Below are 25,496 nucleotides of genomic sequence, written 5' to 3'. Positions count from 1 at the left end.
CCCTGTTGTTTACTTCTCTCTATTGTGAAAAATGACCATTTATTCCTACCCTTTGTTTCCTATCTTTCAACCAGTTACAGATCCATGAGAAGACTTTTCCTCTTAACCCATGACTGCTTACTTTGCTTAAGAGGCTTTGGTGAGGCACCTTGTCAAAGGCTTTCTGAAAGTCCAAGTACACTATATCCACTGGATCACCCTTGTCCACATGTTTGTTGGACTCCTCAAAGAATTCAAATAGATTGGTGAGGCAAAAGCTATGGTGACTCTTCCACAACAGGCAGTGTTCACATATGAGTCTGATAGTTCTGTTCTTTAGTTTCAACCAGTTTGCATAGTACTGGAGTTAGGCTTTGTGACTGGAGTCCCAGGGGGGCCATGCTGAGATTGCTTAATTAGGGCAAAATGCAAAGAATGGGCAGACAATCCTCTAAACTGGTGGTTATTCTAATACTTAGATTCACCAAGCCAGCAAAAACACAGCTTCTACAATACCTTACTGGTTAGCCAGAAGCCAGAAACACAGTTCCCTTAAAGCAACCCAGGCTTGAGCTCCCATCCAGACAGCAGAGTCAAATATGATAAGGATTACTGAAAATCTTGTTCATCATATAAAAAGTTCTACCAATCCCAAAGGATTGGACACACTAGGTTAATGAATATTTAAGATCTTACACAAACGCATGTTTACAGCCAAGTCTTATTAATGAAACTAAGATTTATTAAAAATAAAAGAGAGATTATTGGTTAAAAGATCATTATGCATACAGACATGAATATAGTTCTTAGGTAATTTTCATAGTAGAGATTGTGAGCTTCAGCATTGCAAAGAGTCCATTCCAGAATCAGTTCATTAGTTACAGTCCAATGTTCAATATCAGGGTAATCCAGATGGGACTGGAGACCTCAGTCTTGACACTCAGACTTCCCCTGATGAAGATTAAGCAGATCTGAGATGAAAGGATCAGGGCCCAAGAGTTTTTATAAATCCCTGGCAGGCTGTTGTCAGCCTCTTGACAGCAGGTGTTCCTTGGGTGAAGATTAGTGGTTTTGAAGTAGCCTCCAATTTCCTAAGCATCACTGGTAATTAGCTACATGGATTAACATAAGGCAATTGCCTACCTCCCACCATTTACAGGTAAAAAGAAAAGGAGTACTTGTGGCACCTTAGAGACTAACAAATTTATTTGAGCATAAGCTTTCGTGAGCTACAGCTCACTTCATCGGATGCATTCAGTGGAAAATACAGTGGGGAGATTTATATACATAGAGAACATGAAACAATGGGTGTTACCATACACACTGTAAAAAGAGAGATCACTTAAGGTGAGATATTACCAGCAGGAGAGCCGGGGGTGGAGGTGGGGAACTTTTGTAGTGATAATCAAGGTGGGCCATTTCCAGCAGTTGACAAGAACGTCTGAGGAACAGTGGGGGATGGAGGGGGGGAATAAACATGGGGAAATAGTTTACTTTGTGTAATGACCCATCCACTCCCAGTCTCTATTCAAGCCTAAGTTAACTGTATCCAGTTTGCAAATTAATTCCAATTCAGCAGTCTCTCATTGGAGTCTGTTTTTGAAGTTTTTTTGTTGAAGAATTACAACTTTTAGGTCGGTAATCGAGTGACCAAAGAGATTGAAGTGTTCTCCGACTGGCTTTTGAATGTTGTAATTCTTGACATCTGATTTGTGTCCATTTATTCTTTTACGTAGAGACTGTCCAGTTTGACCAATGTACATGGCAGAGGGGCATTGCTGACACATGATGGCATGTATCACATTGGTAGATGTGCAGGTGAACGAGTCTCTGATAGTGTGGCTGATGTGATTAGGCCCTATGATGATGTCCCCTGAATAGATATGTGGACACAGTTGGCAACGGGCTTTGTTGCAAGGATACGTTCCTGGGTTAGAGGTTCTGTGGGGTGGTGTGTGGTTGCTGGTGAGTATTTGCTTCAGGTTGGCGGGCTGTCTGTAAGCAAGGACTGGCCTGTCTCCCAAGATCTGTGAGAATGATGGGTTGTCCTTCAGGATAGGCTGTAGATCCTTGATGATGCATTGGAGAGGTTTTAGTTGGGGGCTGAACGTGATGGCTAGTGGCATTCTGTTACTTTCTTTGTTGGGCCTGTCCTGTAGTAGGTGACTTCTGGGTACTCTTCTGGCTCTGTCAATCTGTTTCTTCACTTCAGCAGGTGGGCATTGTAGTTGTAAGAATGCTTGATAGAGATCTTGTAGGTGTTTGTCTCTGTCTGAGGGGTTGGAGCAAATGCGATTGTATCGTAGAGCTTGGCTGTAGACAATGGATCGTGTGGTGTGGTCTGGATGAAAGCTGGAGGCATGTAGGTAGGAATAGCGGTCAGTAGGTTTCCGGTATAGGGTGATGTTTATGTGACCATCCCTTATTAGCACCATAGTGTCCAGGAAGTGGATCTCTTGTGTGGACTGGTCCAGGCTGAGGTTGATGGTGAAATGGAAATTGTTGAAATCTTACTACATACTTCAAAGAGAAATGAAGATAGTGATATCATTACATGCACAGTTCATTCAAATGTTAACATCTCCTTGTGATCTCTGAATTAACAGAATACAGCGATAGACAGGAACTGTTTGGTTACACTGTCAACCTCTAACAATACATATGTGAAATATATACCTGAAATTCATACCCTACTTTATTCCTGATTAATTTTTATGTATAGACAAGCCCACCTGTTTGACAGAGGGATTCTTTTGGTTGGCCCCTTTTACATGTTTCTTCAAGTGCTCAATGGCACGCCTACAATGGCAGATGGCTCTGGCTTCATTCTTTACATTCTTATCCTTCCATCTGTTTTTCTGGATAACTTTGGAGATGATTCTCCCATGCCCTCTCGAAATAGCCCCCCAGTGTTGAGCTCCATTAAAGCACAACAGCTCCTTTCTCAACAAATCAGTTGTAACGAGCCTCTGAATCCTCAGGCTTGTGGTATCAGCATTTCCCTGTTAGCAAACCAGAAGCTGTCTGTGTATGCTAGGTAGAGGAGCTGTTTGAGTATTTGGGCAAGAGTATGTCTACAGTGCAATTAAAAACCCACAGCTGGCCTGTGCCAGCTGACTCTGGCTAAGGGGCTGTTTAACTACCATGTAGATGTCCAGGCCCGGGGTGGAGCCCAAGCTCTAGGACCCTGCGAGGTGGGATGGTCCCAGAGCTGGGGCCGCAGTCCCAGCTCCAACATCTACACAAGTTGTTTTCAACCTGTGGTATGTCTAAGGTTGTCAGTGAAAGGTAGGCTAGCCAACCCTCCAAGATTGTCCTGGACTCTCCAGGAATTAAAAATTAATCTTTAATGAAAGATTATGTCATGTGATGAAACCTCCAGGAATATATCCAGCCACAACTGGCAACCCTAGCAAAAGGTGATTTCGAAAATGCATTCTGGTTCTCTGATCAATCAAAAATAGGTGAATACCCCCACCTACAGGTCAAAACCAGGAAGTGTTGTTGTTACCATAGAAGCCCACAGTTTAGTGCCCTTTCTCATGCTGCATCAAATGCTGTGCCAAACACACGCAGCATTTTTATTTGAATTCTGTTCAGTCAGTTTTCTGTCTAAGGCTCGGTCTACACTACAGAGTTAGGTCGATGTAAGGCACCAAAGGCATACGGCTTATGTCTGTATAGTTAGGGCGACGCAGTGTCTGTGTTGCCACTGCATTACTTACATGGGCTGCTGGCTAAAGCCCTGAAATTGACAAGAAAGTCTAGTAGGTTCCCTGCTGTGAACCCTGCACCTAGCTCACAGCTAAGGCTGTTGGCTCCAGCAAGAGCTTGGCTGTTCCCCGGGCTACCCGCTCCCAGCAGGCTGCTGCCCCGGTTCCCCTCTCCCTCCTGGGAGCCCTGTGGGCTCCCGCTGGGCTGCTGCCCAGGCTCCTCACTCCAAGCCCAGCTGCTGGGTGCTGAGAGCCAGGGCTCTCAGCTCCCCAGGGAGCTCCCAGAGCTGTAAGAGTGTGGCTGCTCTGAGCAATTTCACTGCTGACAGGCTCTGTGCTGTGAAATTGAGCGTGGGAGGAGTTCCCCATCCAGAGCGGATGGGGAACTACAACTGTGAGCCCCATGTGGCTGTCAGTGCCCCCCCCCACTCAACTGTAAGTGCCCCCCAATGCCCCACTTCAGTCAGTGCACTGCAAGTGCTCCTAGTGAGGATGGGCTCCACTGGCAGAAGGAGGACATTCATGTGGACACCAACAGCCCCTTGAATTACTGTGGTGATTGTAGGTCAATCTAAATTAAGTTGACCTAATTTTATAGTGTAGACAAGCCCTAAGGCTTCTATGGTAGGGGGTCCACGGACCACAATTTGAATTTCCAAAGGGGTCCGCACCTCCATTCAAAAAATTTTAAGGGTCTGCAAATGAAAAAAAGGTTGAAAACCACTGGTCCACACCGCAATGAAACAGCTCCTAAGCTGGAGCCCCACAAGCCTGAGTCAGCTGGCATGGGCCAGCCACAGATGTCTAACTGCAATGGAGACTTCCCCTTAGAACTTTGCTTCTTATGCCTTCACAGTGAACATGGAGAGGGGGTGATGGGGAATGGGGGCAGGGCGGTGGTCTGGGAACAGTGGGGGAACATTGGGGGGCAGTGAGGGGTGGGGGCAGTGAGGAAGATCTTTGGGGGGTACAGAAGGGGCTGGTGGTTTGGGTGAGAAGCTGTGAGGTGACTGTGGGAAGGAATGAGGGTGGAGAGGGAGTGAGAGGATCAGTCAGGGTGGGCCATCAGTTTGGGCCAGTTGGGGAGGATCAACGGGGACCGGGGCACATTAAGGGCAGTATGATCGGCCAGAATGCGGTGGGGGAAATGGGTAAGATTAATGAGGGTTGTGAGGGCAGTGGAAAACAGTGGGTTGTTGGGGTGGCAGTGCGGGGTTTATGGGGACAGTGGGGTGGATGATTACTGAGAGCTGGGGGTATATTGGGAGAGTGGGTAGTATGGGTGGGGGGGCAGTGGGGTATATGGGGGGTACAGTGGAGCAATGGCTACTATGCCGGGGGGGTCAGTGGGGTGCAGGTACACTAAGACAGTAGGTAGTATGGGAGGGGGGCATCAGTGGGGCAGGGAGGGGTGTGGGTGGGGTCCGTGATGTGCGGGGGGGCGGGGCTGGGTTGCCTCGTGCTCGGGGGCGGGGCCCGGTGGCCGGGGCGGGGTTTCCCTGGTGACGGGCGGGAGCGGCCTGGGGGCGGGGTCAAGCCGGCCTCTAACGGCGGCGGCTCGAGCCCCTGCGCTTCCGGCCCCGCCCCCTCCGGGTCCTGCCGCCTGCCGGGCCCCGCGATGTCCCTGGTGCGGGTGGCGCGGCCCCGCGCCCCGGGGAAGAAGCCGCCGAAAGCGAAGAAGAAGCCGCCGGCGGCCGAGCGGGACTGGGACGTGAGTGGAGCCTCCCGCCCGGTACAGGGGGGGAACTGAGGCACGGGGGGGCCGCGCCCATCGCAGTCGGGGTGCGGGAGGCCTGGGGCCGCAGGGGGCCGGGGGACGCGGGCTCCTGCGCTGGTTGGGCACCGCGGGTGCGAGCGGCGGGGGGCGGGCTCCGGAGAGGCGGGCAGACGAGCCCCGGGGCCCCGCCTCCCCCCAGCCCGCCCGGCAGAGCCCGCCCTGCCGCGCGTGCGAGTGGAGGCTGCCGTCCCCTGCCAGCCTGTGCCCGGCCCGGCGCTGATGGGCAGCCTGGCTCGGTTCCCCCTTCCGTGTCCTTTTCTTCCTGCGCCCGGTGGCTGCCCCCCGCTGATGAGCCCTCTCCCTTGAAGGGGCTGCGCCCCTGGCGTACCGAGAGCCGGGGCATCGCCTGTGGCCTCATCCTGGCCGCTGCCAGCCCTACACCACAAGGGTTTGTTGGCCCAGCTGTGTCTGTCTGGGGCGTGGAAACACCACAGCCACTCGCCAACCTAGCTACGCTGGCAAAGCTGCCCCCCGCCCCCCACACCGGGGGTTGACTCCTGCGGGCATTTTGCACCAAAACAATTAAAAATCTGATGCCAAAAAAAGGTCCAGATGCAGCTGGTTGGGGCTCAGCCCAGTGGGGTTCTGCGTGTGGGTGGCTCGGCAGGTGGTCCCAGGTGCAGGGGGAGTGGGGCTCGGCGGGAGGGTCGAGTATGAGGGCGGCTGGATGCATGGCGGTTGGGCAGATGTGGGAGCAGCTTTCTGCACAGGGATCCCTTCCCCTGCAGCTGAGGAGTGATGGCTGCAGGAAGTGGGGGCAGGGTGGAATTGGCAGATCTTACTGCCGCTGGGGGAGAAATCTGGGGATGGGTCTGACCCGGTCCTGGATGCTGTGCAGGGAAAGAGGAAGTCCTGTCCTCCCCAGCCCAGCCAGAACTATCAGCTGAGCCCGGCACAGGGTAGGAGCCACCAGCCGGGTCTTCGCCAGTCCCTCTCCCTTCCCCACAGTGATTTAACCTCTCTGCCAGCTGCTCTTGGCACCTGAAACATACTGCTGGGAAGGGCCGCAGGACCACTCTTGTGGTTTCACTTTGCTTCCCCATCAGTCATTTTTCTGCGGGGAAGCAAAGAAATCTGTGAGGGACATAAATTCTGCACATGTGCAGTGGTGCAGAATTCCCCCAGGAGTAAAGAGTGCTTCTGTCAGCATAGCTCATGTCTGGGGAGGTGGTGCTACTGTGCTGACAGAAAAACTCCTTAAGCTGCGTCTGTACTAGGGGGTCTGGCAGTTTAGCTATACCAGTATATCTAGAGTATAGTCTAGACCTACTATTTAAGGTGTGATATTAGAATGTGATAAGTAGGGAGACCACAGGCTTTGACTTGAGCAGTTTAGTTTACATTAAATGCAGTGGACCCTGTCTACACTAAAGTTTAAAAATTTGTCAACTAACATCACACCTTTAAATCCTAGTCTAGACAAAGCCTTTCTGGTTTAGCCAAGGTAGACATGTTTGTCTCTTCCAATGCCTGAACTCAGTGGAGCTGGCCCTGTTGGATTCTAGTGAATGAAGGCTCAAACCTATAATCTGTTCATTGTAATTTAATCTATTCAGTTCCCCAACTTTCTGAAATCTGTCAAATTTGTGATACAAATCTGTCTGGTATTGGAATGCATAGACTTGAAGAGACTATTCCACGGGCTTTCATTTTAAGGTGCTCTCTTACAGCTCATGGGCAAGTGACATCTTTCTTTAAGATTGCAAGAGTACTAGCACTTTCCAGTCTGCCTCTCTCGTCAGCTGGCTGTTTATAATTGTTCAAAAAATTCACCTTCCAGGCTGAAAGTTTTCAGGGCTCTGTCCCCAAGTTGAATTTTTGGGAAAATTTGGGATAAAACAGTTCAGCACCAAATCATCTGGATGTAGAAAGAGCATAGTTTTTTGTCTTTAAACAGAAGTGACCACTAAACTGGGTGCAAGCAAACAATATATGTTTTAATACAGCTAAATGTAAATGTATACCTCTAGGAACGATGAATGTGGGTCATACTGACAGAATGGGGACTCTACCTTGGGAAGCAGTAACTCTGAAAAGATGTGGGGGTTGTGAATAATCACCTAAACATGAACTGCCAATGTGATGCTGTTGCCGAAAGAGCTAATGCCATCTTTGAACACATAAACGTGGGAATCTTGAGTAGGAATAGATTATTTTACCTCTGTATTTGAAACTAGTGTGACTGCTGCTGGAGTCCTGTATCCAGTTTTGGTGCCCAGAATTCAAGAAGAATGTTGATAAACTGGAGAGGATTCAAAGAAAAGCAACAAGAATGATTCATTAAAGGATTAGAAAACAAGCTGTATAATGGTAGACTCAAAGAGCTCAAACTATTTAGTTTAACAAAGAGAAGGTTAAGGATTGACTTGCTTACAGTCTCTGTACCTGGGTATTAAATATTTAATAATGGTCTGCTCAATCTAGCGAAGAAGAGTATAACACAATCCAATGGCTGGAAGACAAATTCAGATTGGAAATAACTCACATTTTTTAAAGTGAGGGTAATTAACCATTAGAACAGTTTACCAAGGGTCGGGGTAGATTCTCTATCACTGATTACTTTTAAATCAAGCTTAGGTGATTTTGTCAAAAATCTGCTCCGAGTTATTTTGGGGAAATTCTATGGCCTGAGTTATTCAAAAGGTTAGACTAGATGTTCACAATGCTCCCTTCTGGCCTTGAAATCTGTAATCCTCTAGTCAGATCTGCATACACAGGTTAACATTTGATAGGTAGATAATTCTCACTGAGGATCCATTACTCCATTCACCATGCGCTGTATAAGCTTCACCTTACAAAAAGTTATAGAAATACAATATTATATAATTTGCTGTTTCTGTAATACACAGGGTCCTGTTTTACTTCATGGTCACAGTTTGTAGACTCCACCTCCTGCGCCAGAATCTAAGCTTCTGTACTTAAAAAAAGAGAGAGAGGCATTCATTCTATGTTTTCTATAGCTGCCTACACCAATGTGAAGTAGGTGTAAAATTCCATGACTGACTTTGAACTATGAGGATTAGACACATAGGTTAATGGTGAATTGGGCCCTGTGTGTACGTGCCTTATGGCTGTAAAAAGAACTTTCCAAAAGTGAACAGTGTGTTACTGATTCTGTGCTGTGTCAGTATGTAGACAGCCAGAAACAATAACAAAATGAACTGCCTCATTTATTACAGGCTGCATAAACCTTAGACAGAAACAAGGTATTGACTTTGAAATCTACCAGTGGTAATATCAATGTTGACATTTAAAACTCTTTTCACTGCTCATCACTGGTGGAGGAATATTCAATGAATATGCTTGTGCTAAAATACAAAACCTGCTCCCCAGGTACAAAAAGGTCCTGCTGCTCCCCAATCCACAGCCATCATTGTCAATTTCTTTTTGCATGCACCCCGGACAACTTCTACAAATGAAATTGAGTTTTCAACACACAGTTCTGCAGCACACTGAAAACTTAAATTCTACAAGGATTATCATACTGATGGTTTTCATTTAATTAAATATGAAAATGAACACATCCATCTTTGATCTTATCTGAAGGTGCTGCAGGATTTTCAGCCTGCGGCTCCAAAGCATCATTAAAAGCCAGGGACCTTGAAGTAGAAGTCATTTGTTATAGAGTATCCTGGATCTTGCCTGCACAGTCAGAAATATGTAGGCTAAATGAAGCACTTGGCTCATTCACTGTGCATCTTCTATAGAGTGACTCTCTGGCATACACATGTATGTGAGCTTGTAGGGGGAAAAAGATTGTATTATTTCTATCCTAAGTATTCTTATGGCCACCATCACTGTAGTATCTGAACACCTCACAACCTTTAGAGTATTTATCCTTACAACACCTCTGTGAGGTATTATCCCCGCTTTATAGATAAAGAACCGAGACAGGGTGGCTAAGTATTTTGCCCAATGTCACACAAGAAGTCTGGCTGAACAGGGACTTGAAACCAAATCCTATGCTAGTGCCTTAAAATTGGTCCATCCTCCCTGTCTTCCTTTTGAGAAGTAATATGTGATCATCACATAATTAAAGATTGTGTCATGATATATGCGCCCAAGGGGGCAGAGTTAGGATTCCACACTATCACTGCCTGATTTTTGAAAGCAAAATTAATATTCTTTTAACATAGTTTTTTGATGGAATATTGTGTAGAACTGTAAAAGTGATCTATGCCATCTCTGTTCTATTTATCAATAGACACGTCTCTAAACTTGGAGCGCTTATTATTTTCGTAACTTAAAGAGCAAATCAATAGGGTATTAAAAAACATCAGTGCCTGATTCCACCTCTGTGTTTGCATTTGTGTTCTCTTGTTTCTTTTTGCAGAGCACTGTCCATGATTTAACAGTGCATCGTGCAACTCCTGAAGACATGGTAAGTCAAAAATCTGTCATTACCTCTATTCCATAGCTGGTCAATCTACTTGGTAATCTGGGGCAGATATTTCATTTTATTTCTATGAGATGTTTTGTTTATAACATCTTAATCTCCCTTCCCTACCCACCGAAACCTTTTTTAAATATAGCTTTTTACCCCCAATAACTATATGCACAACTCCTTCTTTTAGCAGTGTCCATCTGCTTAACGTCTCCTTAAACCAGCTTATTTTAACCAATATGCTGATATATTTTCCAGTGGATCCCTCTAGAATGTTTTCCAACATGGGGTAATGGGGGAAAAGAAAACCTTCCAATAGATAAGTTTAACCTGCATCATCTTCACTGAAGAAAAGGCTGAAAAATATGTTCTTTAGTCTTGGCATTTCCTTAATTCTTGCAGGGGGTTGAACAGGTTCACACCACTGTTACTATTCCTGCTATGTAGAGCTGCTATTCTTCACAAAGTAGGAGTTCAATTCCATCCAGCTGATAGCACTAACGTATAGTGTAGTGTTGTGCTCATTTAGGATTATATCTCTTGTGAGGAGGCTAGTTTTGATGACATAAGTCTCTTTCTAAATTCTATAACTTAATTATTCTCTAATCAGGGTGCTTGGAGGCCTGTGAGAATCTAATACATTAAATGTGCTATTAATCTGAATTGGATACATGCATCCCATTCAGGGGTGGAGATACTGATACTCAACAGCAGTGCCTAATCAGGCAATGCATTTTGCCTTGTTTTCAGTGTTCTGGGTGACACTATTTCTGGGACTGTTGGATACAGCTGTTGCTGTCGTTTCAGTAATGTAGGGCAGATGGGAACCCATACATTTCCCCCTGCCCTTTGCTCTGTGAGGTAACTTAAACTTTTGTTCTTCACGGAGTGGTCGACACTGTGATTGCAGTTGCCATTCATAGATGGTGACATTACTGGCATCGCCAACATGTGGTTTGACTTCACTGTACCCAATGCATAAATTGGTAGATCCAAAAAAAGAGAGCCCACTGGCAGTTTCCCTGCTGCTTGGTAAGAGTGCCTTAGCTCAGGGGTTCTCAACCTTTCTTTTTTTTTTAGACTCCCTCAACATGCTATAAAAACTCCATGGCCCAGCTGTGCCACTGCAACTGTTTTTCTGCATATAAAAGCCAGGCCCACCATTAGGGTGTAGCAAGCAGGGTAGTTGCCTGGGGCCATACACCACAGGGGGCACCATAAAGCTAAATTGTTCAGGCTTTGGCTTCGGCCCTGGGTGGTGAGGCTCGGGGCCCTGGGCTGCAGTCCTATGTGTCGAGGCTTTGGCTTTCTGCCCTGGGCCCTAGTGAGTCTAATGCCAGCCATGCTTGGCGGACCCCCTGAAACCTGCTCGTGGCCCCCCAGGGGTCCCCAGAACCCTGATTGAGAACCACTGCCTTAGCCTGTCCCTTAGATTTGAACCAAATTCTCTTCCATGCTCGCATAGGTGCGGCGTCATGAAATACACAAGTCCAAGAACAAAGCACTGGTGCACGTGGAGCTACAAGAGAGAGCACTGAAGAGAAAATGGAAGAAGCAGAGGCAGGGGGCTCCTGATTCCCTAGAGAAAAGGAAGCTGGCCCTCATGCGAGAGGTAAGAGCTAGGTCTGGACTTTCAACACATGTTTTTAATTTGCCAGGAGCACGAAACTCGCACTTTGCATCTTCTTCCTCATCTCCTTTGCTATGAAGGACTTGTAGCAAAATGGAAAATTGTTCCTGCCTGTAGGTCGAAATCCACTGCCTGGCTGAATAATCAAGCTTGGCTGATGTACAGAATTGCTCACCCCTAGGTGTTCTTCTTTCAGCTACTGCAGAACATTGGTTGGAGTAGGCTCCATGGTTAACAGGCACCCAAGCCCCAAGGAGATGTGATCACGTGGTCTACATAGTATCAGATCTTACTCCTGGCCCCTGCCCATGCCTTGGCCCCAGCCATTTTTTGAATGCTGCTGTGCAGGGATCCTTACAGTTCTAAATTCCAAGCTGTGAAAGGGCGATGTATCCTGTGCTTGTCTCTTTCTCCCCCTCACACACACCATGGACTCCATTGTTTAGTGGAAATGCTAAGGTTCTTGTGTCTGGGGAACCTCTGTACCTGCAATGGCTGTATTTAATCAGAAGAAAGGAGGCCAGCAAGAAGGGGAGTGTAAAAAAGAGGGGCAGGAAGGGTGGGGAGGGGGAAGCGAAAGAAAATTGACAAAACGGGTTGAGGAGCTGTAAACACTAGCTGGTGATCTGGTGTTCCAAATTTGGAATTTAATTCTGTCCCTCACTATCTGGGCCTGCCTTAAACACTATGTAATACTACTACTTAACCAGCTTTTGAGTTCTGACTGCAGCAGCACTATCTGACTCCTGTCCGGAGGCAATAGCTTCTTACTCAATTAAATTATTTCCCCTGATTCAAACAGCCAGTAATTCCCTGCAGCATGGTTATTTGAGATGTGCCAGTTGCTGTGGGCCATGGGATTAGTCACAAGTTCTTGTATCTATAAAAGTTTGTGAGCTAGGGATTGTATGTTAGCTTCATGGTGGAGGGTTACCAAGTTTCCCCTAAGAATTACATCAGTGGAGGGTAATTACTGCAGCTGCCAGGACAGGTAAACAACTCTAGAGAAGTACCACCTTCTGGGGGGACTTGCCTATGTAGGCTGAGACTGGGTTCAAGAGGACAAGGAAAGAGCTTGTCGTATAAAGGGTCAGCCTGAATTGGTTAGGTATCCCTCACTTTGATCCAGAAACTGACATGGAATTGTAATCAAAAAGGCAAACCCTGCTGGAAGGGTTTGAAGGACTAGAACCTGCCAGGGTCTACACATGGAAGAAGGCAACACTTGGTAATCTTAGTGTGTGTAGGTGTTTTTATTATATGTTGTCTCAGTAATGCTTTTGTCTTAAAATACATATATTGTGTTTTGTGAAAGCTGGCTGGCCACTCCTATTCCTGATGTTTTCCCTTGAAAGAAAGTGAATTGCATGTGCCAGACTAAAGTCTGATCTGCTGGGATAATCACCATGAACTGCATGGGGACTGCAAGCTTAAATCCCCAGTCTGAAGGGAGAGGGACATGGGTCCCAGCCCATATAGAGGTGACAGCTGGGGACCTGAGACTAAAGTGGTGCTTGTGAGCAGACCATGGAAGGGGCAGAGGCAGAGTTAACCCCAGAACTATGATAGTTGGCTATTCTGTTATTACCTGTTAAGGATAATGATACCAAAATCCCTTTCCATAATCCATGTATTTATCCTGATTTTTTGGGAAATCAGTTTGTATATGATGGTATGAAGTCTCTTCTGTGCTGTGCCTTCAGATTCTCTCTGATCAGTATCAGCTGCAGGATGTGTTGGAGAGATCTGATCAAGCCATGGCTGTGGTGAAAGACCTGTTTGGTGATGCTCCTCGCAGGCATACAGGTAAACCATCTAATTTGTGTAAGGCAGTTCATTTAAGATTGCCACACTTTTTACAAATTTTGTCTAATTTCACAAAGTTGTAGACTGGATAATTTGGTTTAGCTCAGATTGTTTGGTTGATCTGGTTAGTTAGCATAGCATAGTTGGTTCCCTTAACATAGTACAAAGGAGAACCAGCTCTGCCTAACTATTACAGATCAGGATGACACCTAATGTGAGGGGCAGGTTATCACACACCTTGCTACTGCAGGGTTCTTGTACCTTCCTCTGAAGCATCTGGGTACTGGATTAGATAGACCTCAGAATCTGATTCATTATGGCAGTTCTTGTGGTCTCACTCCTGAATGCCTCTGATGCATAGTCCTGGGTGCCCTTGGAGCTTTGTCAGTGGATGAATGAGGGTCTCTCTTGCTTGCTCTTGATCGAGAATGCAAAACCTATTGGCCCTTCTCACCAGAGAGAATGGTGGGCTCTGCAGTTTCATTCATCTTTTCTGTGAATTGCCATTTCTCTTTCACTTGTAATGACCGTATGTTCCTCTGTGCATGTGCACATTTCTCTGATTGCATCAGTATGTACAGTGGCAACCCTAACCCTCCACCCAGTATGTAGTGTGACTTTGTGGCTGGCCATTAGGGTTACTCAGGAGTGATGTTCATCTCCCCTTGACTTGTGTGATATATCTCGGAGACAAAAGGGGCTTAATTTATGGTACAGAAGTCCTGAGATAGTGGTAGGACTTTGGACCTGGTTTCTCCTGAGATAATGGTTTATCAGCTAAGTAGCCCTTTGTGTATTATGACTTCCTGTCTTCCTCTGTCTACTCTAGGTTTCCCTAATGTAACAATGGCTCCTCATTGTGACCTGGAATCCTCTCAAGGTCCCATTGTACAAAAAAGTGATCCTCCCACACAGCTTTCCATCCTTAGTGAATCTATCATGGATCCCCAGGTAATGTACTCTTTATATGGACTGTATAGTAAATGCAAGTAAACTACGTTTTCAATGCAGAGTTCTGTGGCTATGTCTTCACTTGCGTGAAAGTCAGGAATCCAAAATTAAGGTTCCTAAGCTATCCTAAATCAGGTCTTTTGTGTATAGTGTATATATTATTATAACTTATGTTTAACGCTGCATACAGAGATAAAACTACATATATTATGCAGAAAATATTTTGGGTTGCTTTGGGAACCCTGACTTTGGATTTCCTTACCTTTTTGTACAAAAAGCATCAACTTTGATGTTGCATTAACATGGTTTCATTTGTGTTTTAGTTCTTAAAAAGTAAAAGTAGAAGTGATTAAATCTGGAACTAATTTCCCTGACATTTAGCTGAATGCACACACATTGAGAGATACTCAGATGCCTTTATTTCAGTGCAGTGATATCTCTGTATGTGGCTGTTTCACTGACTGCATTCAGAGTGTTCTTTTGATGTTCACTTAAGTCTGTTAACTAGTTTTTTTTTTGTAACCATAGCAGAACCTGCATAAATTGCAAGTTTGAACTTTTAAAACAAAATCATTTTTGCGTTAGACAAGAAAAATTTGAATAACTTTTAATGTGCTTTTCCCCCCTCGGATAACTGATATCTGAAATCATGCCAAAAATATTAACTTGACGTTGAGAACAAGGATAAGAGACTTCATCCCAAAGGGCTACTTTTCTGAAAAGTTACAAATGACAGAAAATAGGGTCTTGGCATGAAAGTGTCATATCTATCATAAGTGTAATCTTCCTGTTATGATTCTGTACTAATATTTACGCCATAGCACCTTGCACAAATACATAATATCCTAAACTGAATTCAGGACTGCTCTGCCAGTCAGACTGGGTTCTTTTTAAATGAAGGCATTCATTATTTGCATTTTTTGCTGTGGCCTAGGATTTATCTATGTAGCATATTGTATCGCTGCATGTGAGTTGTATGATAGGTTGAAAGTCTGGGCTTTCCAGAGGAAGCTAAGGGAGGCAGTGCCCAATCACCATTGAATTTCAGTGAGATTTGGGTGTCCAACTCTTCTGCTCTTTTGAAAATCCTGCCCAAAGATCCTGTTGTACAGCATACATAGGGCAAAATTCTGGTTACTGCAGGAGATCTTAATTCTGAATTGACTTTCCTAAGTTATGTGCACAATGAAATATCGCCCTTTTCATTGCATTACATCACTTTTTTTATGCATGTGCTGGAAATGCAATTTATGTGTGGGTTTTTATATGTAACCTACATTAAAAGAATGTTGTTTAGATTGTAAAGTGAATCTTTCAAAACTTAGGAAATACTAGAATTTAGTTGTTGTGGCAGTATTAATTTTTCCACTTAATTACATGACCATATGTTATGTTTTTTCCACAATATCCCTGTCTCATTTGATGGCTAGAAAGGCCACTACTAAGGAAATGAGGCAGCTGTTCAATATTTTTTACCCTCAGTCATTGTGCGGCCCTTGCCTTACTGTACACAACCAAACAAAGCATTGAATACTGAAGTATTCATTTCCTGTGGTCTTTTCTAGAGTACTCATCACTGTAGTATCCCAGTGCTTCACAAACATAAATGAATTTATTTCCTGTCTTCTCTGTAAGATGCGATTATTTTTGTCCATATTTTAGAGGTGGGGAACTACAATAAAGAGACTTCACTGGAAACACTTCCCAGAAAACAACTACTTTATTTTTTTCCTTTCTGAAGGGTGGGTTTAAATTGCTGTCATGTAACTTTTGAGATGTCTTGTGTTTTTCTGAGACAGGCTCTCAATGAAGTAGAAGGGGAAGGTTCCTCCAACTGTCAGTCAGAGGGCAGTGTGAATGAACAGGATGTGTCTTTGCACTTCAAGTCCAACATTGACACAAACAGGTCAGTGTGTGTTTCTGTCTCAGTCCACTATCGTAAGGTTTCTTGTCCATAGTATTTTAATAGCACTATCAGATGTCCAAACACCTTTGTGCTTTCTCCCATCGCTATCTCTTATGCACAGGAGTTGCTCCCCATAAATATTCACAAAGCTATTATGATATATCCTCCTTCACATCTCTCCTTAAAACTCCTCTCCCATGATGCCTACAAAACACTTGGCAGTGACTGGGCACTTGGTGAGCTGTGACTGATATTTATTACAGTTACCATAATAGTCTCATTGTTACCTTGTGTTCTCCTACCCCCCCCACCCCACTGTCTCATATTTGCATTGTAAGCTACTTGGGGACAGGGGTCTTCTTTCAGTTGTATGGACAGTGCAGAGTGCAGTGGGCTCCCATTCCTGATTTGGACCTCTAGGCACTATCTCAGTACAAATAATAGGTTGACTTGTGGAATTGGATTGGTAGTTGAAACCTTAATAGCAATTAAGAGGACCCAGCGAGGAGAGTGTGTAAAGGGAAAAGAGGGCAGGCTAAGAACAGGACTCTGTGGGACCCCAGTGGACTGCAAGAGATTGGAAGAGAAGGACCTGTTAACAGACATGGCAGGCATGATCAAATAGGAGAATCAGAAGAGAACTGCACTGAGAGTCCAGAACAGATAATATATAAAGAGGAAAGGTGTGATCAACCATGTCAGAAGCAGAGGAAATGTCAAGAATGATGAGGATGGAGTAGAGATCTTTGGACTGGGGGGAGGGATGGCTCAGTGGTTTGAGCATTGGCCTGCTAAACCCAGGGTTGTGAGTTCAATCCTTGAAGGAGCCATTTGGGATCTGGGGCAAAACTTGGGGATTGGTCCTGCTTTGAGCAGGGGGTTGGACTAGATGACCTCCTGAGGTCCCTTCCAACCCTGATATTCTATGACTTGGCTAAGAAGAGTCTGTTAGACTTTAAGAGCTGTTTCACTGTACTGAAGAGGCTAGAAGGAAGATTGCGGGGGATCAAGGATGGAGTTTGGAACTTGAGGTAACAGTTTCATATGGTATGTACTGTTACCTCATGTAAAGGATAGAAGGGAGGGGTAGTAGTCAGAGGCAGTTGAAATTTGGGGGTTGTCTTTTGGGGGTGGAGGATGATGACTACAGCATGTTTGTATCTGTAGAGGAAAGGACTGAGGGAGATCAGGAGTTGGGAGGGAATGGGGTCATTGGCACAGATGGCTGTATTAGAGATAGAAAGTGCGTCAGAAGCCTCAGTATTAGTCATAGAGGTGAAAAAGTTGGAGGTGGAGGAAAGAAGAACAGGGGAGATAAGAGATCATAGCAGACCTCATCTTTTTTTTGCATGTGCCAAACAAAGACCAGAACTCTTGCACTGAAGAGTTAACCACTCATGCAAAACTCAAAATCCTGGAAAAGAAGTTAAGCATATTCCTATCATACCTAACTTATGCAAACATGTGCTCACTACAGCTAACATATCATCAGATCCTCCATATACACCATTCATCATCACATCCTCCATTATTTGTGTTTTAACTCTCAGTAGTGATATCTCTCTCTCTCTCAGAAACATATGCGTATGTACTTATGTGTTGAATAACTGGAGGTTAGAAGATTGTCTTGTGAGTGCTATAAGGGGTAGATCATGTATTTGTTTCATTGTATAAGGTATGTGCTCAGTAATAAGGTTGGCTAGTATTTACGATGTTTGAGTGATTGTGGGTAGTGGTGTGCGTTTGTTGAAGGTCTGCTGTATGTGTTGGTGGATTAGTGTGGATGTCTGGTGGATGTAGGTTCGTATAGACGTACCTTTTTGTTTCCTTGATTGTGGTTCTCCATCAGTGTTGTATTGACTTCAGCAACTTATATTGTGAATGAAATTTTTATATAGAATTTTATTACATTTGGCCATGTTAGTTTGCAACTATAGCAATGTGTATTTGAGTTGATTGAGGAAAGTAGCATTGGGTTTGACGGCTGTTGTGTTGGAGTTTTTAAAGTAGCACACTTGCTGGTTTCATTGGAGGAAATGTCAAATGTCATGTCACCATGGCCTGCTCTAAGGTTAAAGCTTCACTTGGCATAGCTAAAGCACTCAGGAATGGGAAAAATCCACACTCCTGAGTGCCGCAACTACACCAGCCTAAAACATTGGTGTAGATGCAGCTAAATCAACAGAAGCATTCATCCGTCAACCTAGCTACCATCACTTGGGAAGGTGGAGTTACTATAGTGACAGAAGAACCCTTTCTGTCATTGTAGTGTGCATCTACACTACGGGGTTACAGCTGTGTAGCTGTAGCTATGCCACTATAACCTTCATAATGTAGACCAGCCTTGTGTTGGTTACAGTGGAGGAGTACTTGTATAACTAAAATAGAGTGGGGAAGGATTTAACTCCTTTCTAGGAATTTGAGGCTTTGCATTAATGGGGAATTTGTTTGAGCAATTTTAAGTACTTTTTACTCCTGAGGGCATTCTTGTGGCTTCGTTTTGATTCTCTGTCGGAAAATCATTTTTCTCCAGGAAAGCAAAGAACTCTGCAGTGGATGTTAATTCTGCACATGTGCAGTGGCACAGAATTCCCCCAGGAGTAAAGACTTTTTGAGAGGCTTTTTATGGATAGATGGTAAAGATTAGCTGTAAGCATTGTCATTTCAGATTTCAGTGTACCCTTGTACTCTCTCTCTTATGCTTATATATAGGCTACGCCACTTACTGAAAGAAGAAAACGCTGCCGGGACTTCCCAGCTACGGGCTGAGAAGCAACTGAGAACTCCTACCCCATCACAGAAAGCAAATGTAGCTGTGACTCCAACAACTGCTTTGCCATCATCAGGAGGTGCAGGTTTGGCTGTGCTAGAACATTAACTCTCAAAGGACATAGGCTGCTAACAGCATCTTACTCAGAATAATCTTAGTGGAGAGAAGGGACAGGAATAGAGTTTCAGAAATCTGAGTTGGGTTAGCGGAGTAAGGCACAGGCAGTTTGATTGTGTTTATAAATAGAGACAGGGTGGGTGAGAGATCTTTTATTTCTGTTGGCGAGGGAGACGAGCTTTTGAGCGAGACAGCACTCTTCTTCAGTCTGGTAAATGTACTCCGTGTCACAACTAAATACAAGGTGGAACAGATGGTTTAGCATCAGTAGTTAACACTTATTCTAAGTGAAGTGACCTGTTAACATCTCTCCAATCATAGGACAAAGGGGGGTTAGTGTGTGACAGATTGTTGTGGGAATAAATCGTAAATCCAGTGTCTTTATTAAGTCCATTATTTTTAGTGTCTCGCAAAGTTATGAATTTAAGCTTCCAGGCTCATCTTTTGAAGTTGTTGTGCAGGTTTCCTTTGAGGATGAGGACTGAGAGGTCAGATATGGAGTGATTTGTTTTGTGAAAAGTGTTTGCCCACGGGTGATATGGTGTTTTTGTCTCATCATTTTGCTGTGTGAGTTCATTTGTGAGTGTAGTGATTGTCTGGTTTCACCCACATAGTTGTTGTGGAGACATTTAGTGCATTGGATGAAATATTTTACAGTTAATCACTTAAAGTTGTGTGAGTGGGCTCGTATGTGTGATTTGTTTTTTTTTGTTTTTAATCAGCCCTCAATGCTACCAGAGTAGTCCAGAGAGTCCATTCAAGGCTTCAGAATGAAGATGAAGAGCAGACTTCAGATTCCTCTTACACTGTGAGACAAGTGCTGAACCCAAACCCAAGAAAGCAAAAGCAAGTTTCAACAAAAGGTCTGATCCTTTTTAAAATGAATATTTCATCCAAAGTAACTTGTACCTGAGACAGTGTATCTGCCTTCCTCCAGTGTCCCTTAAAGCTCTGGTTGAGACCATATTTTCATTAAACAGTACTGATCATCAATGTCATTTATTGGAGTTAAAAGTCAAGATACAGTAGCAATTTAGTACTTAAGCTGACAGGGAAAGAGGAGAATTCTTTACTGCTTGTGATCGCTGGTTACAGTACACTCTCTCTTTGCTTGGAGTTTTACTTTCAGCTCTGGTATTTGCTAAGATTACAGAGGTAGAAGTAGTGACTACATAGTTATGGTTGCATTGTGATCTGCTCATAAAGGACTGAAATCTTGTGTGTTGAATTTAGTCTCCAAATTTGGCACAACAGCCCTTCAGGGGACAATTTGAAATTTTCATTTAAATTGTTTTAGGAAAATACTTACTAATTTTTAGGAAACATTTAAAAATTCTTCCTGTATGAAATTTGGTCTGGATGTTGTCTGAATTTTTTTAGATGCCTCTGACTTCAAAAGGGGAGGGAGGACCCAAAACAGTCTCTCTACCCAGGTCCCTCCCAACTTCTAAAATGTCTGTCACATAATGCTGTATGGATTGGACACTTATGAAATTTGACAATTCTGTGCATAAAGAATAATTCCACTTACTCCTCATAACTGAATAAATTTGCATGAAGTGGCTGAGAGGGGAAGTGCAGTCTTCGTGGGTTAATACCTCAGTTCATATGGACTGGGATCCACATCGTGCTATTACTGATTCACTGTGCAAAAGAGGCAACAATGTCATGAGGAACTAGCTCTGGATGCAGTGTGGCATTGCCAGGGCTTCATATTGCCACTGCTATTTTGGTACCACCAGGCAGCAGGACTATGGGGAGCCAATTGGGGGAGCAGCCATGTAGGACATACAAGGGTGTTTTAAGGGTTTTTGGGGATGGAGTGTCATCCATATGTTTTGAGATGCTGGGAGGTTATAACCTTCTTCAGCAGCAGTTCTATTCCAGTTTCTTCACTCTGGCTCATATGAGGACTCGCTTCCTGTAGTTTTTCAGAAGATTGTCAGACAGAGAAGATGCCTCAGGAGTGGAGCTAGTAGCTTAATTATAGGTGCACTTTCTGCTGCAAGTCCCATCCCACCCACTACGCCTCAGCTCTGCTTCCCCACAGCTAAGTCTTGGTCAGATGCGCCTGAGCAGGTCTATCAAACTTTGACTCCTGCTGAGGAGCATAGCAAAGGTCCATGGGAGGTTGGGGAATGTAGATGGGGTACCTTCATGCTACTCACTTCCCTGCTAACTCACCTGTACCTCTCTACATGGCTGTCCTCATGCACTCCCTGGAACTTTTTCTGTGCTGTATTGCACAGATCTATGGTGGTGATCAATCTATGTATTGAATACTTAGGGTTTTGTAGAAGAGTCAACTCTTCTACACAGTGTTGGTTCTGCAGAAATTTAGACCAGGGGTTCCCAAAGTGAGGCCTGAAGGAGGAGAAATTCAATGTACATTTGTCCTTCCCTGTACTTGTGGGCTGAAGGCTATTGATCAGCTGAATATTTCCATGGTTGTTGGAGTTCACCCACAAATAGTTTTGAATTGTCTGCCAAGGAAGATAAAAGTATAAACAAATGCTGGAGTTGGTGCCTTTATTTTGATGTTCATTTACCATATGTGTAAACCAGGTGTGGTCTCTGCCTCCTTGAAAGTCAGTAGGGTGGTCCTCAGAGTTAAGTCCAGTTTCTGAGGATTTAGAAACAAACTGTATTAATCTGAATGACTAGGATGCATCCATCTTTGATGTTCCTTTGTCCATTATAGTGCTGGAACAGAGTACTTCTCCCATGGCTTATTTCAACAAAAATTAGTCTGTTTTTTGATTGGAATCACAAACATTGTTAAACTCACAGTTGGAATTTAAAGTATTTTTTTTTATGTCTCTGTCTCTCTTTCAGTGAAAAGAAATCAAACTGCACAGATGGCTTCCAAACAGAGAAGAAATGATTCTCTTGCTAATGCAGTTTCCTTCGAACTCCCAAGTGGCAATAAATCTAGCTTGGATGTCCTGAATCACATGATACATGAAGTGGAGCATGAAATGGAGGAATATGAGCGATGGACAGGCCGTGAAGTACAGAGAATGCAAAACGGTCATGGCCTCACAGGGTTCACCATGTCACTGGTGAACACACTCTGTCGTCTGATGCGCTACCTCAAGGAGGTGAGTAGATGTTATGTGAACTGCTCCTGTAGCTAGAATGAATAAGCACAAAGATTATAGATTAATTTACTACCTTAACTTAGACATTTCCTAACTAACAAGTCATTTACTTTGCAATCTCAATATCTGTAATAGTTTTGTTAGGATTGTGTGCAATTTAAAAAAGGTAAAATTATTAATTCAGAAACTATGCTCTCTCTAATAAACGGGCAGGAGTTCACTGAACTGAAATGCAGGAGGTCTCCCATTTACTTCAATGAGAGATGTAGTCCACTTAGAACACTTTCTAAAACTATAAAAATTAAATGTATATTCAGAATATTGGGTGTTTCAATGTTTTTGTTCACAATCAGTTGGTTTTTGTCTATCTGTCTTAGGTATGTGGGCTTTGGAATTAGTTATATGCTAAAGATCTCCATCCCTTCCTGGTTCCTCCACAAGTGCCTGGGAACTACATCACAGCACCTAGCTGCTGCTTGTTTCACAGTGAACCGCTCTGCTCTGAGCACAGGGTTTTTTAGACCCTTGCGTTTGGATGACAGTCCTCCTTTCTGTTGTGTTGCTTCCTTGTGCTGTGCTCCCCTCATTGGGAGCACTGGACCTAGGCCTGGACTGCGAAGATTTGGGTAGGCTATACCCCTGTGTCCGAGGCACAGATGAGGTTGCATCACAAACAGCAGAGGCTGGTCCCTCACCCTAGTTGAAAAATATTGTTGACCAAGCAGGGCTGAAGTTGGGCTGAAATTGATTCCTGACCATCTGTCACTGTCATCATTGGAAGTGAGTCTCCATTCAGGTCTTGAGAGAGTTGAGTGATGTCCAGCCCATAGATATGGTCTGTGGGCCATGCAGTCAAACCGTGATTGAAAGGGATACAGCCAGAGCTGTGTGACTTGTGGGGCTGTCTCCTGCTCTTTTTGCAGTGGCTAAGCCAAATACAGCCATACCATATTTGATACTGGTAACCCTTGGGACTGTCCCCTTGGTGGTGGTGCTTGTGCACCCAGAGACCCTTGTTCCTTACTGAGATGCTGCCTGTATGAGACTATCACAGTCCACTGTCTTCTCCTTAAAGCTATTATGGGGGTTATGCTTGGAAGGACTCTGCAGCCCTGGCTTATTTGCCTAGCTAACCTCCCTCCCCGTTCAGCCAGCGAGGAGTTGCCAAGGGATGGGCCACACATCCTAGAAAAAGAGCATTCCAAGAGGTCTTGGAGCCTCCAGAGAGGTTATTTCCTCTTCCTCTGTGGAGAGTGAATTCTCCTCTGGCTCCTGTCCAGGAGATATAGACTCAGAATCCAGAACTTCTGATAGGATATTGGTACATTATCCTTAAAATAAGTAATACAGGAAGGGAAACTCTGGTCTCTTGAAGCCTTTGCTAAGGTTCCCTCTAAATATAAAAGCAAGAGACACTGCATTTCGAACACTAAACTCTCTTTGGAGGAGGCAATAAATGCAGAATAGCTCTGTGAAAAGGGGGGGACCCTCTACTGCTGAGATCTATGCCAAACTGTATAAAATCCCTAAAGAAAAGTGGAATAAATTTGGTCATGTCCTGAAGTGAATTCTAAAATCTTCTTACTGCTTTTACTTTATATATCTATATCTATCTATCTATCTATAAAAAACAAAGCCACTCATCCTGTGAATGCTATTGCCCACAAAGATCCATTGGACAAAAAAAAATTAGAGCATTGACACACCACAATACTGGTTTGTGCTGTGTATGCCCTACCTCCACTTCAAAAGCCTTCCTCTCCTGGCACACCATAAACAAAGCACATAAGACTAGGAGACACATTTGGCTGCAGTCACTGACCCTGTCCCCCAACACCACTAGGGCCCAGAGCTCTTATTTCAGACTGGTTTGAGTTCCCCAAAAGTATGGAATTGTTCTGCTCAGTCCTGGCTCTGTCCATACCTAAACCAATCAAACAGTCTGGTGCATCCAAGTCAGGCTAGAAAACCTATCCTTCCTAGTTTTAAGAAATTCAGAAAGTGGTTTACCTGTGTTCCATAGGCTTAAAGGAGATATACCAGCATGTCCTCTTACATCTGCCTGTCAGTATCTGTGCTTCACTCTGGACAATTATCATTTCCAATACATGATCCTCCTTTTGTCCCCGTCTTTGGCCTCACAGCTTTTCTCCAAGATTTTGATAGCCCTGATTACCTCCCTGAGGGAGGAGAGGATTTACATTTACTACTATACAGGTGACATTCTCATTGAGTCTGAGTGCCAGCAGAAGCCGTCTGAGATGCTCAGTTGGGTAATTCAAGCTCTGCAGAGGCGCAGCTTTTGTCTTTAACCTGGAAAAGAGCTCCCCAACACTTCTCAGGATCTCCAGCATTTGGGGGCCCGATTGTGCATCCTCAGAATAAAGGATGTAGATCGTCTTGTTCATAACTCACAGATAACCACTTGGAGGAGCACTCTATCTGCTTGATCTGATGTGTCTAGCACAGTCACAGTCCAGTGGATCTTTCTCCACACACGACCTCTCCAGGCTCTCATTTTCTCCATGGGAAATCAGTGAGGATTCCACGTGTAGTCCTCTGTATCTCATGTCATCAATGCTGGTGTCCCTACAGTGGTAGCATAATATACAAAACTCAAGGAAAACCTCTTTCAGATCCAGCAGTGACAAGGATCATTGACCCCTGTATCAGCCTTCATGCTGTCTCACTTATAGCTGGGCAAATGATCTTCAGCAGAATCCAGGAGGCGCATCAGCTGGCTGGAGATCAGTGCCATCACTAAAGTCCTGAAACACCTCTCCCCTCTCTTGACCACCACTGACAACAAGATGGCAGTGGTCTACGTCAGCAGGCAAGGCAGGACTCTCAGCTCCTCATTGCCGGTGAGAGGAAGCATCTAGAATTCTCCCTGGACAGAGAGGAAATGTCTCTCCATTGCATTATCTTATGTTAAAGGATAAGAGCAATTTACAAACTGTCGATCTCAGGGGAGTGGGATCTGAACAACAATATCCTCTGTTTAATGTCCCTCTAAAAGGGCATTTTCTAAATAGACCTGTTTTGCCTCCAACAAGGGGGGAAAAAATCTGATCTCTTCTGCTCCCAGCCCTGGTAAAAACAATACTGGAGAACAGATGCCTTCTCCTTCAATTGGTCTGACCTCTCTTCACCAGAATGGCCAGGAAGATCAAGCCAGACATGAGCAGCACAGAGCACTGTCCAGCACCCTTAACTACATTGTCTTCTGTGTGTAATCCTATAGTATGGAGTTGAAGTCTGAGTAGAATGAGAATGCTTCACCAAGAGCGGGTTATGTCTCTTTCGTAAAGGCTGTGAAGAAAGAAGCATAGGAGTTTGAAAGGTCTTCCCTACTCCTGTGC

At 44.4% G+C, this 25,496-nt stretch overlaps 1 protein-coding gene across 6 annotated transcripts in view; it reads left to right on the top strand.

Moving 5' to 3' along the window:
* Positions 1 to 5,244: 5,244 nt before the first annotated feature.
* The window catches only part of SPICE1 (spindle and centriole associated protein 1), a 33,046-nt gene continuing 12,794 nt past the window's right edge, over positions 5,245 to 25,496 (top strand). For 2 of the 6 annotated variants that reach the window (XM_048819403.2, XM_048819379.2), the window contains exons 1-9: positions 5,247 to 5,424; positions 9,803 to 9,850; positions 11,319 to 11,465; positions 13,187 to 13,289; positions 14,119 to 14,240; positions 16,040 to 16,146; positions 18,859 to 19,001; positions 19,756 to 19,896; positions 21,869 to 22,134. In XM_048819403.2, the coding sequence (XP_048675360.2) occupies positions 5,311 to 5,424; positions 9,803 to 9,850; positions 11,319 to 11,465; positions 13,187 to 13,289; positions 14,119 to 14,240; positions 16,040 to 16,146; positions 18,859 to 19,001; positions 19,756 to 19,896; positions 21,869 to 22,134 (1,191 nt within the window). In that variant the 5' untranslated portion in view covers positions 5,247 to 5,310. Of the gene's footprint in view, positions 5,425 to 9,802; positions 9,851 to 11,318; positions 11,466 to 13,186; positions 13,290 to 14,118; positions 14,241 to 16,039; positions 16,147 to 18,858; positions 19,002 to 19,755; positions 19,897 to 21,868; positions 22,135 to 25,496 lie in introns of all 6 variants that reach the window. The other 4 variants (XM_048819413.2, XR_007352629.2, XM_048819389.2 and 1 more) reach the window with 4 other exon arrangements.

Source organism: Caretta caretta, chromosome 1 (assembly GCF_965140235.1).
Source record: "Caretta caretta isolate rCarCar2 chromosome 1, rCarCar1.hap1, whole genome shotgun sequence".
Lineage (NCBI taxonomy): Eukaryota > Metazoa > Chordata > Testudines > Cheloniidae > Caretta > Caretta caretta.
This window is presented reverse-complemented; position numbering and strand designations above follow the sequence as displayed.